General features: G+C 35.3%; 1 protein-coding gene and 2 pseudogenes across 1 annotated transcript; 2 read left to right on the forward strand and 1 right to left on the reverse strand.

Moving 5' to 3' along the window:
- The first annotated feature begins 1,273 nt into the window (after window positions 1-1,273).
- On the forward strand, window positions 1,274-6,134 carry LOC102414074 (annotated as a pseudogene).
- A 7,915-nt stretch (window positions 6,135-14,049) lies between these two features.
- LOC102399636 (olfactory receptor 6C3-like) lies at window positions 14,050-15,041 on the forward strand. Its single transcript, XM_025282509.3, has one exon. The coding sequence runs from the start codon at window positions 14,050-14,052 to the stop codon at window positions 14,992-14,994; it is 945 nt and encodes a 314-aa protein (XP_025138294.3). The 3' UTR covers window positions 14,995-15,041.
- A 3,209-nt stretch (window positions 15,042-18,250) lies between these two features.
- Window positions 18,251-19,290, reverse strand: LOC123333083 (annotated as a pseudogene).
- Between the last annotated feature and the right edge of the window lie 787 nt (window positions 19,291-20,077).

Raw genomic sequence — 20,077 nt, forward strand, 5'->3', positions numbered from 1 at the left:
ATACTAATTTATTAATTTTCAGAAAATTATTGAGTTTGGTCCTGCTCATTGAATATATGTCTCATAAGTATCACATGCTTCAGTTTCCGAAGGAAATAGTATAGAATTCCAATTTAATGTTTAACTAACTGTATGCTTTTGTTTATAATAATTAATCTCTCATTGTCAGCTTATTCAAAGGTAACAAAAGGTTATTTCAATAAGTCAATGAGATCAATGAGATAAGTACATAAACAGCACTGTCTCTCAAATAAGTTTCCTCCAAAATGGTTGCTATAGTTTTCTAGTGGGACCATCTTCCTCAAATGTAATAATTGATTTTATTTGTAAGAATAATAAAGAGAACAGTATTTACTGTGTGGGAATGCATGCTTTAAAATTTTATGTAATTTAATTTTACTTTTACAAGTTAGCCATCACAATAATTCTATGAAATATTATCATCATTTTCACAGTGGGGAAGAAAAAAATATATAACTCAGAGATAGATGTATTTTTAATCCAGATCTCTTGGAATGCAAATCCCCAATAATCTCACAGAAATTAATTAAAATTAAGACCCAATGCTATATTTTTATAAGAATTTCTTTTCCTTCTTAGGTTAAAAATCATCTTCAAATATAGATAATAGTTAACAAACAGACATTTAGGGAGATATATAATATCTCTATGGAAACCCACACATCCTAAGAGTGATTTACATAATTATATTTTTTTCCTTCATTATTCCGAATCATATGGGTTTGTGTATTGATCTGACTAATTTGATTTGACTCCCCTTTTCCATTAAGAAAATGAAAGTTTCCTTTTTTCAGAGGAGTCAGAGAAACAGAATTCTGAACTAACTCTAGGACTATTCAAAAATAGTCTTAAGGTAATAATCTGAAAATAATCTAAACTGGCTCTTCTTATGAATTTTTTGATACATTCATAATGAAGTTCTTACATGGTATTAGACGTCAGCAAGTGCAGTCAGCAGTGGAAGAAATCATTCTAGAAAAAAAAATTAAGGTTGTTATAAATCCAAACTATTACCCAAGATAAAAAATTTAACCAATATTCTGTTCTCTTCTATGACAAATTATCCTAACTTATAAACCTAACACCAATAAAAAGATCCTTAATTAATAGGGAAAGACAGATAATTGGAATTCTGTGTAATAATGCCAGAGCTTCCCACGTGGCTCAGTGAAAAGAATCCACCTGCCAGTGCAGAAGATTCAAGAGACTCAGGCTCTTGATCTGGGGTTGGAAAGATCCCCTGGAGGAGGAAATGGCAACTCACTCCAGTATTCTTGCCTGGGAAATCCCATGGATGGAGGGGCCTGGAGGGCTATAGTTCATAGAGTTGCAAAGAGTTGGACATGACTGAGCATGTATGCACCTTTATTAACACTGATGGTGCAAACTGTCTTGAGTTTATATTTGTTCATAGCATTACTTATGACTTCTTAAGAGTTTTAAAGTTAGGAATAGTAAAGTCAGTACATATAGAGAATGTGAGAAGCTAACTTTTGTTTCCAATTATATTGTGGAATTTATGGAGCTTCCCACCCATGTCTCACAATTTAGATAATAAGGAAAACAATGTCTCAACCCTTAATAGACGTTTACATAGTGTTGCTTTTTCAAATTGTAGCATTTAGGGAATGCTGGTGATCTTTTCTCAAAGAAGCCATTCTTATAATTTACTATGAAATAGCAGATGTGTCCTGAAAATCATTCCCAGTTATTTTATTTAACCCCAAATTTTATTTAACTCAATGGCAAATATTTGCTTATTATATAGATTGATTTTCATTTTCAAAGATCCACAAGCCTAATTTGACACTGAGCTATCCAAGATACTAGAATTCATTAAAAAGAAAGAGACATAAAGGAACATGAAGCTTGCTATCCTAAGATCCTTGGAACTAGAAAAAACGTGAATGAGCCATTAGTAAGGAAAGTATGAAATGATGACTTATAGACTTGGATATATTCTTTATAACATTACCAAAAACATCCCAGGAATGGTTGACACCTCACATCCTAGAAATGATTTACAGATTAGAGTCATAAATAGCTGTTAATTGCAGAGGATTGTTCATTGAGAACAATGACTTTTAAATTTTAAATATCTATCAAATACTTGAGTTGCCATACATTTGCCTAAGAAATTATGCTTGTAAGGCTTGCTTTTCTTATAAGTGCTCTTAAACTTTTTTCTCTAGTCATTGAGGATTAGCAAAAGGATAGGTTCATTTTAATGTGAACATCACATTTTTTCCCAGTGCACTGGCCACCACTGACCTCAGTTGGAATTTTCCCTAAATCAGCAGCAGCTCTACTTTCTGCTATACAGAGGAGTAAATGAAAAGAGAGCTCAGGTTTGTAGAGAAAAAAAAAATTGTGAGAATTTTCACAATGTTACAATAAATTACACACTACAAATCAACAAACCCACACCTTGAAATTAAGTATGCTATTGTAAAAAGTTATCTCCTGACACTAGAATGTAAAAGCTACAAGTCAATGAGAATTCACAAAATGAATGATATTGAAATTTGTTATTGTTGTTGTTGTTCAGTCACTAAGTAGTGTCCAGGGTTTGCCACCCCATTGACTGCAGCATGTTAGGCTTCCCTGTCCTTCAGTATTTTCTAGAGATTGCTCAGATTCTTGTCCATTGAGTCAGTGATGGTATCTAACCATCTCACCCTCTGATGCCCCAGTATCCTTTTGCTTTCAATCTTTTCCAGCATCAGGGTATTTTTCAATGAGTTGGCTCCTCACTTTAGGTGGCCAAAGTATTGCTGCTTCATTCACCAACAGTCCCTCCATTGATTTCCTTTAGGATTGACTGGTTTCATCTCCTTGCAGTCCAAGGGACTCTCAAGAGTGTTCTCCAGCACCATCATTTGAAAGCATCAATTCTTGGGCGCTCAGCCTTCCTTAGGGTCCAACCCTCACATTCATACATGACTACTGAAAAAACTATAGCTTTGACTATATGGACCATTTTGGTAAAGTTATATCTCTGCTTTTAAATATGTTGTCTATGATTGTTATAGCTTTTCTTCCAAGGAGCAAGCATCTTTTTATTTCATGGTGGCAGTCATTGTCCTTAGTGATTTTGGAGCCCAAGAAAGAAAATCTGTCACTGCTTCCACTGTTTCCACATCTATATGCCATGAACTGATGGAACTGGATGCCATGATCTCAGTTTCTTAAATGTTGAATTTTAAACTAGTTTTTTCACTATCTTCTTTCACCCTCATCCAGAGGCTCTTTAGTTTCTCTTCACTTTCTGCCATTAGAGTGGTATCATCTGCATATTTGAGGTTATTGATATTTTTCCGGGATATCTTGATTCCAGTTTGTGCATCATCCAGCCTGGCATTTCACATGATGTACTCTGGGGTTTCCCTGGTGGCTCACAGGTTAAAGCATCTGTCTGCAATGCAGGACACCTGGGTTCGATCCCTGGGTCGGGAAGATCACCTGGAGAAGGAAATGGCAATCCACTCCAGTATTCTTAGCTGGAGAATCCAATGGAGGGAGGAGCCTGGTAGGCTACAGTCCATGCGGTGTCAAAGAGTCGGACACGACTGAGTTACTTCGCTTCACTTCACTCTGCATAGAATTGAAATAAGCAGGGTGACAAAATACAGCCTTGATGTATTCCTTTCCCAATTGGGAACCAGTCCATTGTTTCATGTCTGGTTCTAACTGTTGCCTCTTGACCTGCATACAGGTTTCTCAGCAGACAGGTAAGATGGTCTGGTATTCCCATCTCTTTAAGAATTTTACACAGTCTGTTGTGATCCCACATAGTCAAAGACTTTACTGTAGTCAATGATTCAGATATTGAAATAAACTGGTTAAATGATTTCTGCTACTGTTAGTTATGATGACAAATAAAGACTTTATTGCTCTTTCATGGATTATACTAGTAGCCTGACAAAATAGAACTTCTATTAAAGGAATATTATTGTCGATAAAATACAAATATAATATAAAAATCAGAATATAAACATATATATAGAGAGAGAATGCTAATAGTATTTAGATAGAGAGATTTGGAAGAAAAAAGTGTTCTCCTGAAGGTAATGTTTTATTTTAGATATTGACATGAAGAAGGCAATGGCACCCCACTCCAGTACTCTTGCCTGGAAAATCCCATTGATGGAGGACCCTGGTAGGCTGCAGTCCATGGGGTCACTAAGAGTCAGACACGACTGAGCGATTTCACTTTAACTTTTCACTTGCATGCATTGGAGAAGGAAATGGCAACCCACTGCAGTATTCTTGCCTGGAGAACCTCAGGTACGGGGGAGCCTGGTGGGCTGCCGTCTGTGGGGTCGCACAGAGTCGGACACAACTGAAGCGAGTTAGCAGCAGCAGTAGCAGATATTGACACACTTTGGTTTTCTTAGCTCATGACACAGATCCAATATACTTAATGGCCACTCTGTCTCCTTTCTACTCTTGACTATCTAATATCTGAGAAGATCACCAAAACAGATACATGACCAGGATTCCTTTATTCTATTATCTGAGGCTTCACATGAGTAGGAGGTTGAGAAGGTGAGTGTGAGTTTGATTCAAAACTTAGAAATCTGTCACATAACTCAAGATTCATCTTCCATGATTTTCCTTTTTGAAACATATGCACTGAATGGCCTTTTTCCTGACACATTTGGCTTTTCTATATTACACTAGGAAATAATCATTATATGAGAAACTAGGTGACAGACATTAGGATAGGATGATTTACTGAGGTTGAAGAAAAGACAGAGAGTATCCCAATAGGAGGGGATCCTGTGGAGACTCTTTTTAAGAGTCAAGAGGTAGCTTTTATCTTCCTGTATTTCCTAGGTTGAGAAAAAACATAGATTATAATCCTTGCTTTTCATGTGAAGGATATGTTTTTTGTATAAGATTTTTAAAAATATTTTTAGCCTGATGCCAATTTGCAAACTAGAGATTTTGTAAGGTAACATTCTATATGAAACACAAATCTGACATGTAGTAAAAACTTACTTCAAAACAAGTTATCTATTTCATTAACTTTTAAACAATCTCCTAAATTATGTTAGCAGGGCATAATATGTTTCCTTTCAGAGCCAAATCCCAGTGCTATACATGGATAATCCCCTTTTCTGTGTCTTTCCTTTGTGTTTTCTCCTGAAGGTTACTCAAAAGAAGAAGAAGAAAAATGAGCAACAACAAGAAATAACAGAGTTTATCCTCCTGGGGCTGTCAGATGACCCACAACTTCAGGTTGTGAGCTTTATCTTTCTGCTCCTCAACTACATGCTCAGCATCACTGGGAACTTGACCATTATCACCCTGACCCTGCTGGATATCCACCTCCAGACCCCCATGTATTTCTTCCTCAGAAATGTCTCCTTATCATAAATTTCATTCAGAACTGTCAGTATACCCAAGTTCTTGGCCACCATTATTACAGGAGATAAAACAATCTCTTAGTGATTGTATGGCTCAGTTATTATTATTATTATTTTTATTTTCTTGGGAGTCACTGAGTTTTATCTTCTGGCTGCCATGTCCTATGACCACTACTTTGCCATCTGCAAGCCGCTGCATTACATGACCATCATGAATCATAGAGTCTGCACACTGCTTGTCTTGGCCTCTTGGTAGCTTCATTCTTAACCATATTCCCATTAGTAATGCTCTTCCTTCAACTTGATTACTGTAAGTCCAATGTTATTGACCATTTTAGTTGTGATTATTTCCCTTTATTATACCTTTCTTGTTCAGACACCAAATTTCTAGAGATAGTAGGGTTTTCCTGTTCTGTGTTTATTCTCTTGTTCACTTTAGCATTAATAATTCTGTCCTACACATATATCATCAGAACAATTTTGAGGATCCCTTCTACCACTCAGAGGACACAGGCCTTTTGCACGTGTACTTCCCACATGATTGTCATCTCCATCTCTTATGGCAGCTGCATTTTCATGTATATGAATCCATCAGCAAAGGACAGGGTGTCTTTGAGTAAGGGGGTGGCTGTGCTAAACACCTTCATAGCTCCCATGCTGAACCCCTTTATCTATACCCTAAGGAATCAGCAAGTCAAGTGAATCTTCATGGGCATGGCAAGAAGGACTGTATTTTTCTAAAGCAAATGAAAAATAAAAGTCCTGTTTTATGAATTAGACACATAGGAATGGAAAGCTATTAAATTAAAATCCAGGAATGTCAGAATCTATTAATATCCACACAGCCTCCCTAGATTCATATTTCATCATTCATATTTTTATTGCCAGCAGTTTATCAAGGATATTTGCATATGTATATTTTCCTTTTTCCATTCAAATTTGAATTCTTCATATATATATATATATACACATATATACACAAATATGTGCTTATACAGTATACAGTTTTTTTCCATTCAATTTGTAATCCTTCTCTCATGTAATTTTCTTCCTTTAGGGCTAGTCTTTCTAGTCTGTTACTATGAGAGTGGTTTTATTTCATTCTTTGAAACACCTTTAATTTCATTATTTCACACTAATTTTTAGAAAATTAAAGTCAGAAAGAGGCAGAGCATGTACACACAAGAAATAATAGTGTTTTACAATCTCATCAGAAATCAGGTTTTCTAGAAATTAAATGCGTATTAAATCATATTTAATCTCATTTTTAATTTACTACACAGAGACTATAAACATAATCTGACAGTCTTATTAGAATCTTGCACACACTCTCCTTTTCATACTGTGGCCTACTTTGTAACTATGTGAAAAACAGTACAACTAAAAGAAAAATGTAATTACATTTTATTGAGAAATCAAAAAACTTTTACCATTATGGAGTTTAATATTTTCTGTGCTGTTGTTCAGTCACTCAGTCATGTCCAACTCTTTGCTACCACATGGACTGCAGCTCCCCGGCTGCAGAAGACTGCACCCAGGCTTCCCCATTCCTTACTATCTCCTGGAATTTGTTCAAACTCATGTCCATTGACTCGATGATGCCATTCAAACATCACTATATTGTTCTTCAATTCAAAAAACTATTATAATGAATAGTTGCTTAGGGAAAATTATGATACAGACCCTGCTTTGGGGGAATGCCAATTTTAGCACATATACAATAATAATTCTTTTAAAAAGTCTGAAGAAACTGGTAACTTAGTGTGCGTGGATTTATCTCTGGGCTTTCTATTTGTTCCATTGATCTATATTTCTGTCTTTGTGCCAGTACAATACTGTCTTGATAACTGTGGCTTTGTAGTAGAGCCTGAAGTCAGGTAGGTTGATTCCTCCAGTTCCATTCTTCTTTCTCAAGATAGCTTTGGCTATTCGAGATTTTTTGTAGTTCCATCCAAATTGGGAAATTATTTGTTCTAGCTCCATGAAGAATACCATTGGTAGCTTGATAGGGATTGCATTGAATCTATAAATTGCTTTGGGTAGTATACTCATTTTCACTATATTGATTCTTCCAATCCATGAACATGGTATATTTCTCCATCTATTAGTGTCCTCTTTGATTTCTTTCACCAGTGTTTTATAGTTTTCTATATATAGATCTTTAGTTTCTTTAGGTAGATATATTCCTAAGTATTTTATTCTTTCCAATGCAATGGTGAATGGAATTGTTTCCTTACACCTTATCTTTGACAAAGGAGGCAAGAATACACAATGGATTAAAGACAATCTCTTTAACAAGTGGTGCTGGGAAATCTGGTCAACCACTTGTAAAAGAAAGAAACTAGAACACTTTCTAATACCATATACAAAAATAAACTCAAAATGGATTAAAGATCTAAACGTAAGACCAGAAACTATAAAACTCCTAGAGGAGAACATAGGCAAAACACTCTCTGACATACATCACAGCAGGATCCTCTATTACCCACCACCCAGAACATTGGAAATAAAAGCAAAAATAAACAAATGGGACCTAATTAAACTGAAAAGCTTTTGCACATCAAAGGAAACTATTAGCAAGGTGAAAAGACAGCCTTTAGAATGGGAGAAAATAATAGCAAATGAAGCAACTGAAAAATAACTAATCTCAAAAATATACAAGCAACTCCTACAGCTCAACTCCAGAAAAATAAATGACCCAATCAAAAATGGGCCAAAGAACTAAATAGATATTTCTCCAAAGAAGACATACAGATGGCTAACAAACACATGAAAAGATGTTCAACTTCACTCATTATCAGAGAAATGCAAATCAAAACCACTATGAGGTACCATTTCACACCAGTCAGAATGGCTGCGATCCAAAAGTCTACAAGCAATAAATGCTGGAGAGGGTGTGGAGAAAAGGGAACCCTCTTACACTGTTGGTGGGAATGCAAACTAGTACAGCCACTATGGAGAACAGTGTGGAGATTCCTTAAAAAACTGGAAATAGATCTGCCTTATGATCCAGCAATCCCACTGCTGGGCATACACACTGAGGAAACCAGAAGGGAAAGAGACACGTGTACCCCAGTGTTCATTGCAGCACTGTTTATAATAGCCAGGACATGGAAGCAACCTAGATGTCCATCAGCAGATGAATGGATAAGAAAGCTGTGGTACATATACACAATGGAGTACTACTCAGACATAAAAAAGAACATATTTGAATCAGTTCTAATGACGTGGATGAAACTGGAGCCTATTATACATAGTGAAATAAGCCAGAAAGGAAAACTCCAATACAGTATACTATATGAATCTATAAATTGCTTTGGGTAGTATACTCATTTTCACTATATTGATTCTTCCAATCCATGAACATGTTATATTTATCCATCTATTAGTGTCCTCTTTGATATCTTTCAACAGCGTTTTATAGTTTTATATATATATATATATAGGTCTTTAGTTTCTTTAGGTAGATATATTCCTAAGTATTTCATTCTTTTCATTGCAAAGATGAATGGAATTGTTTCCTTAATTTCTCTTTCTATTTTCTCATTATTAGTGTATAGGAATGCAAGGGAGTCAATATATAATGAATAATGCAATAAATGAGATCAAAAACACTCTGGAGGCAATAAATAGTAGAATTACAGAGGCAGAAGATAGGATTCATGAATTAGAAGATCAGATCATATCAGATCAGTCGCTCAGTCATGTCCGACTCTTTGCGACCCCATGAATCGCAGCACGCCAGGCCTCCCTGTCCATCGGTAGAAATAAATGAATCAGAGAGGAAAAAAGAAAAATGAATTAAAAGAAATGAGGACAATCTCAGAGAGCACCAGGACAATATTAAATGCTACAACATTTGAATCATAGGGGTCCCAGAAGAAGAAGACAAAAAGAAAGACCATGAGAAAATATTTGAGGAGATAATAGTTGAGAACTTCCCTAAAATGGGGAAGGAAATCATCACTCAAGTCCAAGAAACCCAGAGAGTCCCAAACGGGATAAACCCAAGGTGAAACACCCCAAGACACATATTAATCAAATTAGCAAAGATCAAATACAAAGAACAAATATTAAAAGCAGCAAGGGAAAAACAACAAAAAACACACAAGGGGATTCCCATAAGGATACCAGCTGATCTTTCAATAGAAACTCTTCAGGCCAGGAGGGAATGGTGAGACATACTTAAAGTGATGAAAGAAAATAACCTACAGCCCAGATTATTGTACCCAGCAAATCTCTTTCAAATATGAAGAAGAAATCAAAAGCTTTACAGACAAGCAAAAGCTGAGAGAATTCAGCGCCACCAAACCAGCTCTCCAACAAATACTAAAGGATATTCTCTAGACAGGAAACACAAAAAGGGTGTATAAATTCGAACCCCAAACAATAAAGTAAATAGCAAGGGGATCATACTTATCAATAATTACCTTAAACATAAATGGGTTGAATGCCCCAACCAAAAGACAAAGACTGGCTGAATGGATACAAAAACAAGACCCAAATATATGTTGTCTAAAAGAGACCCACCTCAAAACAGGGGACACATACAGACTGAAAGTGAAGGGCTAGAAAAAGATTTTCCATGCAAATAGGGACCAAAAGAAAGCAGGAGTAGCAATACTCATATCAGATAAAATAGACTTAAAGGCTGTGAAAAGAGACAAAGAAGGTCACTACATAATGATCAAAGGATCAATCCAAGAAGAAGATATAACAATTATAAATATATATGCACCCAACATAGGAGCACCACAATATGTAAGACAAATACTAACAAGTATGAAAGGAGAAATGAACAATAACACAATAATAGTGGGAGACTTTAATACCCCACTCACACCTATGGATAGATCAACCAAACAGAAAATTAACAAGGAAACACAAACTTTACATGATACAATAGACCAGTTAGACCTAATTGATATCTATAAGACATTTCATTCCAAAACAATGAATTTCACCTTTTTCTCAAGAGCACATGGAACCTTCTCCAGGATAGATCACATTCTGGGCCATAAATCTAGCCTTGGTAAATTCAGAAAAATTGAAATCATTAGAGGCATCTTTTCTGATCACAATGTAGTAAGATTAGATCTCAGTTACAGGAGAAAAACTATTAAAAATTCCAACATATGGAGGCTGAGCAACAGGCTGCTGAATAACCAACAAATCACAGAAGAAATCAAAAAAGAAATCAAAATTTTCATAAAAACGAATGAAAATGAAAACATAACAACCCAAAACCTGTGGGACACTGTAAAAGCAGTCCTAAGGGGAAAGTTTATAGCAATACAGGCATACCTCAAGAAACAAGGAAAAAAGTCAAATAAATAATCTAACTCTACACCTAAAGCAACTAGAAAAGGAAGAAATGAAGAACCCCAGAGTTAGTAGGAATAAAAAAATCTTAAAAATTGGGGCAGAAATAAATGCAAAAGTAACAAAAGAGACCATAGCAAAAATCAACAAAGCCAAAAGCTGGTTCTTTGACAGGATAAATAAAATTGACAAACCATTAGCCAGACTCACCAAGAAACAAAGGGAGAAAAATCAAATCAATAAAATTAGAAATGAAAATGGAGAGATCACAACAGACAACACAGAAATACAAAGGATCATAAGACTACTATCAGCAATTATATGCCAATAAAATGGACAACAGGGAAGAAATTGACAAATTCTTAGACAAGTACAACTTTCCAAAACTGGGCCAGGAAGAAATATAAAATCTTAACAGACCCATCACAAGCACGGAAATTGAAACTGTAATTAGAAATTGTCCAGCAAACAAAAGCCCAGGTCCAGACGCCTTCACAGCTGAATTCTACCAAAAATTTAGAGAAGAGCAAACGCCTATCCTACTCAAACTCTTCCAGAAAATTGCAGAGGAAGGTCAACTTCCAAACTCATTCTATGAGGCCACCATCACCCTAATACCAAAACCTGACAAAGATGCCACAAAAAAAGAAAACTACAGGCCAATATCACTGATGAACATAGATACAAAAATCCTTAACAAAATTATAGCAATCAGAATCCAACAACACATTAAAAAGATCATACACCATGACCAAGTGGGCTTTATCCCAGGGATGCAAGGATTCTTCAATATCCGCAAATCAATCAATGTAATACACCACATTAACAAATTGAAAAATAAAAACCATATGATTATCTCAATAGATGCAGAGAAAGCCTTTGACAAAATTCAACATCCATTTATGATAAAAACCTTCCAGAAAGCAGGAATAGAAGGAACATACCTCAACATAATAAAAGCTATATATGACAAACCCATAGCAAACATTATCCTCAATGGTGAAAAATTGAAAACATTTCCCCTAAAGTCAGGAACAAGACAAGGTGCCCACTTTCACCATGACTAATCAACATAGTTTTGGAAGTTTTGGCCACAGCAATCAGAGCAGAAAAAGAAACAAAAGGAATCCAAATTGGAAAAGAAGAAGTAAAACTCTCACTGTTTGCAGATTTTATGATCCTCTACATAGAAAACTCTGAAAAAGCCACCAGAAAATTACTAGAACTAATCAATGACTATAGTAAAGTTGCAGGATATAAATTAAATTTTCATGCACTCAGTATCACATGCTGTTTCTGAAGTTGCCTCATGTATCTCAGTCATTTTGCCTTTTTACATTTTTTTAAATCCATATTTACAAAACTGATTCACATGTATCTTTTAATGATGCCTCATTGGTGCTCTCTTTGCTTAGATTCCCCTGGGCTAACAGGAGACAGATAAAATAAATCCAGTTCCATGTGTATGACATACATAGAGAAGAACATTCCTATTTTCTGTTTTTCAAAGTAGAATTTGTAGAATATGTTAGGCTCTGAAGCCTAAGGAAAATGTTACTTAAATTGTATAGATAGATTATCATAGAATTACAAAATATTCATTTAAAATCTTTGCATTAATACAAAGAAAATGTCTTAGTAAGTAGTGTTTCATATTATATAAAAAGGAGCAAGTGTACGAAGTACTTTATGAGTCTGCCCAGGTGTAATTAAGATTTTACACAGAGCTTGGGTAACAGACAAAGAGCAACTATGCATTGCATTATAATGAAAATATTCCTCCAATTTTGCAGCAGCAGGAATGAAGGCTATTGTGGGTCAAATATTACCAGTCTAACCATAATGAGAACTATAAACCTTGAGAGCCATGACAAAGTTAAAACACCATACTTGATTTGAGAGTACAAAAGAAACCAAATAAATTGTCAACTCAATTCACCAACTCTGAATTTATATAAATATGGAAGTAATCAGACTTTAAAATTTGAGACTAAATCATTAAGAAGAACCAGGGAGTAAGTATCTTTGTTATTTTCAAGTATAATAATATGATTCCTTTTCATTAAAATGTTTTAAAATAGTATTTGTTTATGGGTTTGTGAATTCAAAACCTTTCTGATATTAAAATGTGATTATTTACTAACAAGAAGACTATTCATAGAGTCCTGAAGAACCAGCACAGCAATAAGTCTAGGGCTTTTCATTAACTTTTCTTAAGTTAAATTGTTTTCTGCTACAGAAATGAAATGACATTCTCTGTGTAAAGGAATATCTGCTTCCCAGTAAAAGTTCTGACCATCTACTTGGTCACTTTCTAAAGCAATATTGTAAAACAAAACAAAACTGATGTGCTCATTGCATGAACAAAACTATTTTTAGACAATATTTATTTTAGTAGCAGACGTTACACTCTCTTGTCCTTCTGGCCTGTTATCAGAAATAGAAAACAGCGATGTGGGAAAGGGTTGCATCAACCAAACCCATAAGAAAAAAGAGAACACCAAAAAAATATTCCCATTGAAAACACATATTCTAAAGTGAGATATTTACTATGTGAACGAGTCATTTAAACTTGTGAAAGTTTCCTAAACAAAGTGGGCCTCAGTTATTCAAAATATAAATGTGGAAGAGGGCTACATAGCCTCTGTAAGATTATAAACTCTGTATTTAGATTATCTACAAAGCATACTGGTTTTTATAATACTGAGGAAAGGAGAAGAATAAATTAAATATCATATTATCACCAAGAAAGCTAAATATTTTAAAGAGTAATTTGAAGTCTTTTTTTTTTTAATTTTATTTTATTTTAAACTTAACATAACTGTATTAGATTTGCCAAATATCAAAATGAATCTGCCACAGGTATACAAAATTTGAAGTCTTAAGAAAGAAAACAGTAGAAGAAATGTCCCAGTTTAAATGTTAACATGTAACTTTTATTTCATCCATGGCCTGTGAGAGTGTATTTTTGAAGATGAGAGCTCAATATTTAACTTCAGATAATATTCATTACTTGAATGAAAGGTTGAAAGGAAACTGGAGAAGTTACTGTATGGGAAGAGAGGTTTTCAATGTCAAACACTACTTCATGATGGAAGCTTTAAAACTTTTGTATTCTATCCGCAAATATCTTTTAACATTTTTTATGTCCTATAGGGAGAGCATATTGGAGAAGAAAATGGCAACCCACTCGAGTACTCTTGCTTGGAAAATTTGATTGGACAGAGGAGCCTGGTAGGCTACAGTCCATAGGGTTGCAAAGAGTCAGACATGACTGAGCAACTTCAGGGAGAGCATACATTTTCTGTTCTAATGAGGGAGAAAAGAATCAGAAATGAAAAACCACACAAGACGCACAGAATTCAATCTTCTGGAGCTATCAGATGACCCAAAGCTTCAGATTGTGATTTTTCTCTTTTTAATCATCACATATATATTAAGTGTCACTGGAAATTTCACCATCATCATTCTCACCTTGGTGGACTCCCATCTACAGACACCTATGTATTTTTTCCTCAGTTACGTCTCTATATTAGAAATCTCCTTTACAACTGTCTGTATTCCTAGATTTCTGGGCACAATTATCACCAGGGACAAAGCAATTTCATACAATAATTGTACAATTCACCTGTTTTTCTTCATTTTCTTGGGTATCACTGAATTTTATCTTCTAACTGCCATGTCCTATGATCGCTATGTAGCTATCTGCAAACCCCTGCATTACACAACCATCATGAACAACAGAGTCTGTGTATTGCTTGTCTTTTGTGCTTGGCTGGCAGGGTTCTTAAACATCTTCCCACCTGTTATACTTTTTCTCCAATTAGATTACTGTGGTTCTAATATCATTGATCACTTTACTTGTGACTACTTCCCTCTCTTGCAACTATCATGCTCAGACACATGGCTCCTTGAAGTGATTGGTTTTTACTCTGCAATAGTGATTCTGCTTTTTACTTTGGCATTAATAATTCTATCCTACATGTTCATCATCAAGACAATTCTGAGGCTGCCTTCTGCCAGTCAGAGAAAAAAGTCATTTTCTACATGCTCCTCTCACATGATTGTCATTTCCATCTCTTATGGAAGCTGTATATTTGTGTATATCAACCCTTCAGCAAAAGAAAAGGCATCCTTGATGAAAGGAGTAGCAATTCTGGATACTTCTGTTGCTCCTATGATGAATCCGTTTATATATACACTGAGGAACCAGCAAGTGAAGCAAGCCTTTAAGGATACCATCCAAAAGTTTATCTTTTTCTCCAGTAAATGCAACTAACTGTAGCATTAAAAAATAAAGTTCTGGTCAATTATTTCTTCATTCATATTCTCTCAAAAGTCTTTCACTACAGTTATATGATTCCTTTTCATTTATTCCTATTCTGAACTTCCCCACAAGTTGAACTAAATAAATTGAATAAAGCTGAATATTGCTTCAGAATTTTCTGTAAATTATTTTTATTTGTTTGTATTTGATGAAGTATAAAATGTTACAACATAAGCCATTTTGTTTGAGAAAAAGAATCTCAGGAATAATGTGGATTTCTGAAATTTTCACTCTTCAGTTCAGTTCAATAACAGTCGTGTCTGACTCTTTGTGACCCCATGAACTCCCTGTCCATCACCAACTCCCGGAGTTCACTCAAACTCATGTCCATTGAGTCGGTGATGCCATCCAGCCATCTCATCCTCTGTTGTCCCCTTCTCCTCCCACCCTCCTTCCTTCCCAGCATCAGGGTTTCTTCAACTGAGTCAGTTCTTCACATTAGGTGGCCAAAGTATTGGAATTTCAGCTTCAATATCAGTCCTTCCAATGAAGATTCAGGAATGATTTCCTTTAGGATGGACTCTTTGGATCCCTTTGCTGTCCAAGGAACTCTCAAGAGTCTTCTCCAATACAACATTTCAAAGCATCAATTCTTCAGCATTCATCTTTCTTCATAATCCAACTCTCACATCTATACATGACTACTGGAAAAACCCTAGCTTTGACTAGATGGACCTATTAGTCATACTACCTTATTTTAAATAAGAAATAATATATGGGTCAATGTTTAGTAAAATTCTAAGACAGGAGGTTGGTGGACGATCCTTTGCTCACTGGGAAATTTGACCCACCACCTATTTTTGTTAAAAGTTTTATTGAACACACCTGAGCCCTTTCATTTACATGTTGTTCATAGCTGCATCAAAAATAAAGACAGGAAGAACTGAGTAATTGCATCAGGGACACTATGCCTGCAAACTCTAAATTATTAATATATTACCCTTTTACAGAAAAAGTTTGTGTTGATCCATGCTATTGATAATCAAAATGATTATACTGATAGCAAACATTTAAACTAAACACTAAAGAGTTTGTATAGAATGATGTAGAGAGCTGCACTATCTGATAATATCAGCATAGGCTCCTTCATAAATTTTGTAATATTTTTACAGATCTTTTAATTCCCAGAACTAACCTATCTATTATTAATTGTATATTTTTATTGAGTGAATAAGAACTCACAATCCTCAAACAAGTCTAATCTTTCTCACCATGTGAAAATACTGTGAGCTTAGATTTATAAATGTTTCAGCATGAGGGAAGGAGAAAGTAATGGCATGATTTCCCTACAACGTGGAATACTCAGTATTATTTTTATAAGTTGTTTTTCTTGTGTTTCATCAAATGATAGTTCTAAGACTCTCAATTGAGTATGGTATGTGAATATCAGGAATAACTTTCCCCTGAGTTATGGTTACAGTCTTTGTATAACAATGGTTTAAAAATGAGGGATGTGTTACCTATCCTGAACCCATGTGTATGTGTGGTAGATTCATGCTGATATATGGCAAAACCAATACAATATTGTAAAGTTAAAAAATAAAATAAAAAAAAACCAAAAAAAATTGAGGAATGAGTTTGAGTACCTTTCATCATTATATAAATTTTTGACTTCATGGAAAACAGAAAAGAAAAAAGTGTTCAGGGCCAGAATTGCATGATCTTGTATGATTATTCATATAAATTCTAATCAGTATATTTTCCAATATGATAATGCTTAAAATAAGCATTTTTAACAAAAACCCTCAAGTTTATATATGGTAAAACTTTGCTCTTGTTACCTTCTTTACTCCTATTGATTAGGCATATCACTTAAAGAGGCAATTAAAAGAATTGTATGTACAAGCTATTATCTCAGAATAGTCACAAATATGTGAAAGTTATAACACCCCTTAGCTACTGATTATCAAAAGATCAGCTTAACATCAAGCTTTTATTTAAATATACAACTGACCGCAGTAAATGCGGTCATATTTGGTATCCAGTAATATTTATTTTGTCAGCTACAAATTGGCACTTGTCATGAGTGCTTGCCATCTGTCTCTACAAGGGTTAAATCATGTGCTGTGCAGCTGCTGATGTTCTACACCGTCTGAAGGAGTTCAGTGTGGAGAGCAGGAGTGAGGCACTTTGTGCTCTGGGAAAACTGGCAGGACAGGCCTTCAGATAGTTAAACAGTCTCAGGAGCTGATTTTATGAGCCCAATTCTTGTATCTCCTCATATCAAGAAAAACACTAAAATTCTTCATTGTGACGATTGTTTCTCATAACTAGCAGACTTTTCATGAGACGAGCAGAAACTTTCTACAAAAAGAAATGTGCTTGAATACATGTACTCCCTTTTTACCAAATCACATATATACTGTCCTTCCCCTATACCTCTTTAGATCTGTTTCTCACAGATATCTGAGGTCTGTCTCCCGGATTGCAATCCTCATATTGCTCCAAATAAAATTTAACTTGCAACTCTCACGTTGTGTTTTGTTTTTAATTGATAATTTCTTCAGGCATTTTAAAAGAATTATTATGATACACATGCTAATAGTGGAGTTCCCCAAGAAGTGGAGGCTATTTCATAGTGTTCCCTAATAGCTTTCATAGTTTTCTTCATTATAATAATCTTTGAGTTGATAAATTATACAGCACAGAAAATGTTATACGAAGTAATGAGAAAAGTTATTTGATTTCTCAAGAAAGTGTAATCACATCATTCTTCTAAGTTGTACTGTTTTTCATGTAGTTACTAAATTGGCCACAATATGAAAAGGAGAGTATATGCAATGTTCTAATGAGACTGTCAGATTATGTTTATTGCCCTTGTGTGGTAATAAAAAATAAGATTAAACACGATACAATATTTACTCAATTACTGAAAAGAGTAATTCTGGTGAAATCACAAAATGCTATTCTCTCTTGCATTTTGAAATTTCACCAGAAGAAAAGTGCATGAGAGAAGGTTTGCAATCTGAATGGGAAAAAAAAAAATGTGTATGTATATATATTTACATATATGAAGAGTTCAAATTTAAATGGCAAAAATAAAATACACATATGCAAATATCCTTAGTAAACTGCTGACAATAAAATTATAAATGATGAAAATGAATCTAGGGAGGCTGTGGATATTAAATTTTGAAAAACCTGGATTTTAATTTAATTGCTCTTCATTCATATGCCTCTAATTCAGGAAATAGGGACTTTTATATTTTCATTTCCTTGAGAAAAACATAGCCTTCCTTTCCATGTCCAAGAAGGCTCTCTTGACTTGCTGATTCCTAAGAGTGTAGATAAAGGGTTTCAGCATGGGTGCTACTGAGGTATTTAGCACAGCCACTCCCTTGCTCAAAGAGACCCTGTCTTTTGCAGATGGATTCACACACATGAAAATGCAGCTGCCATAAGAGATGGAGATGACAATCATGTGGGACGAACACGTGGAAAAGGCCTTTGTCCTCTGAGTGGTAGAAGGGATCCTCAAAATTGTTCTGATGACATATGTGTAGGACAGAATTATTAATGCTAAAGTGAACAACAGAACAAAACACAGCACAGGAAAACCCCAGTATCTCTAGGAATTTGGTGTCTGAACAAGAAAGGTATAATAAAGGGAAATAAACACAAGTAAAATGGTTGATAACATTGGACTTACAGTAATCAAGCTATATGAAGAACATGAGTAATGGGAATATAATTAAGAATGAAGTCAGCCAAGAGGCCAAGACAAGCAGCGTGCAGACTCTGTGATTCGTGATGGTCATGTAATGCAGTGGTTTGCAGATGGCAATGTAGCGGTCATAGGACATGGCAACCAGAAGGTAAATCTCAGTGACTTCCAAGAAAATGAAAAAAAACAACTGAGTCATACAATCATTAAAAGAGATGGTTTTATCTCCCGTAATAATGGTGGCCAAGAACTTGGGAATAGTGACAGTTGTGAATGAAATTTCCAATGTGGAGAAACTCCTGAGGAAGAAATACATGGGGGTCTGGAGGTGGATATCCAGCAGGGTCAGGGTGATAATGGTCAAGTTCCCAGTGATGCTGAGCATGTAGGTGATGAGCAGAAAGACAAAGATCAAAACCTGAAGTTGTGGGTCGTCCGACAGTCCCAGGAGGATAAATTCTCTTATTTCTGTGTTGCTTCTCATTCTACTTCTTTTAAGTAACCATCAGGAGAAAACACAAAGGGAAGACACAGAAAAGGGGATTATTCATGTATAACAATGGGATTTGTCTCTGAAAGTAAACTTACTATGCCATGCTAACATAATTCAGGAGATTTTTAAAAACAAGTTAATAAAAATAGGTAACTTACTTTATTTTTTTTAATTTTATTAAATTTTATACTTTACACAATTGTATTAGTTTTGCCAAATATCAAAAAGAATCCGCCACAGGTATACATGTGTTCCCCATCCTGAACCCTCCTCCCTCCTCCCTCCCCACACCATCCCTCTGGGTCGTCCCAGTGCACCAGCCCCAAGCATCCAGTATCGTGCATCGAACCTGGACTGGCAACTCGTTTCATACATGATATTTTACATGTTTCAATGCCATTCTCCCAAATCTTCCCACCCTCTCCCTCTCCCACAGAGTCCATAAGACTGTTCTACACATCAGTGTCTCTTTTGCTGTCTCATACACAGGGTTATTGTTACCATCTTTCTAAATTCCATATATATGCGTTAGTATACTGTATTGGAGTTTTCCTTTCTGGCTTACTTCACTCTGTATAATAGGCTCCAGTTCCATCCACCTCATTAGAACTGATGCAAATGTATTCTTTTTAATGGCTGAGTAATACTCCATTGTGTATATGTACCACTGCTTTTGTATCCATTCATCTGCTGATGGACATCTAGGTTGCTTCCATGTCCTGGCTATTATAAACAGTGCTGCAATGAACACTGGGGTACATGTGTCTCTTTCCCTTCTGGTTTCCTCAGTGTGTATGCTCAGCAGTGGGATTGCTGGATCATAAGGCAGTTCTATTTCCAGTTTTTTAAGGAATCTCCACACTGTTCTCCATAGTGGC

This window comes from Bubalus bubalis, chromosome 4 (assembly GCF_019923935.1).
Source record: "Bubalus bubalis isolate 160015118507 breed Murrah chromosome 4, NDDB_SH_1, whole genome shotgun sequence".
Taxonomy (NCBI): domain Eukaryota; kingdom Metazoa; phylum Chordata; class Mammalia; order Artiodactyla; family Bovidae; genus Bubalus; species Bubalus bubalis.

What these genes read in the sequence shown, in the direction of transcription:
- LOC102399636 (XM_025282509.3), top strand. Translation starts at nt 14,050, where the DNA reads ATGAAAAACCACACAAGACGCACAGAATTCAATCTTCTGGAGCTATCA.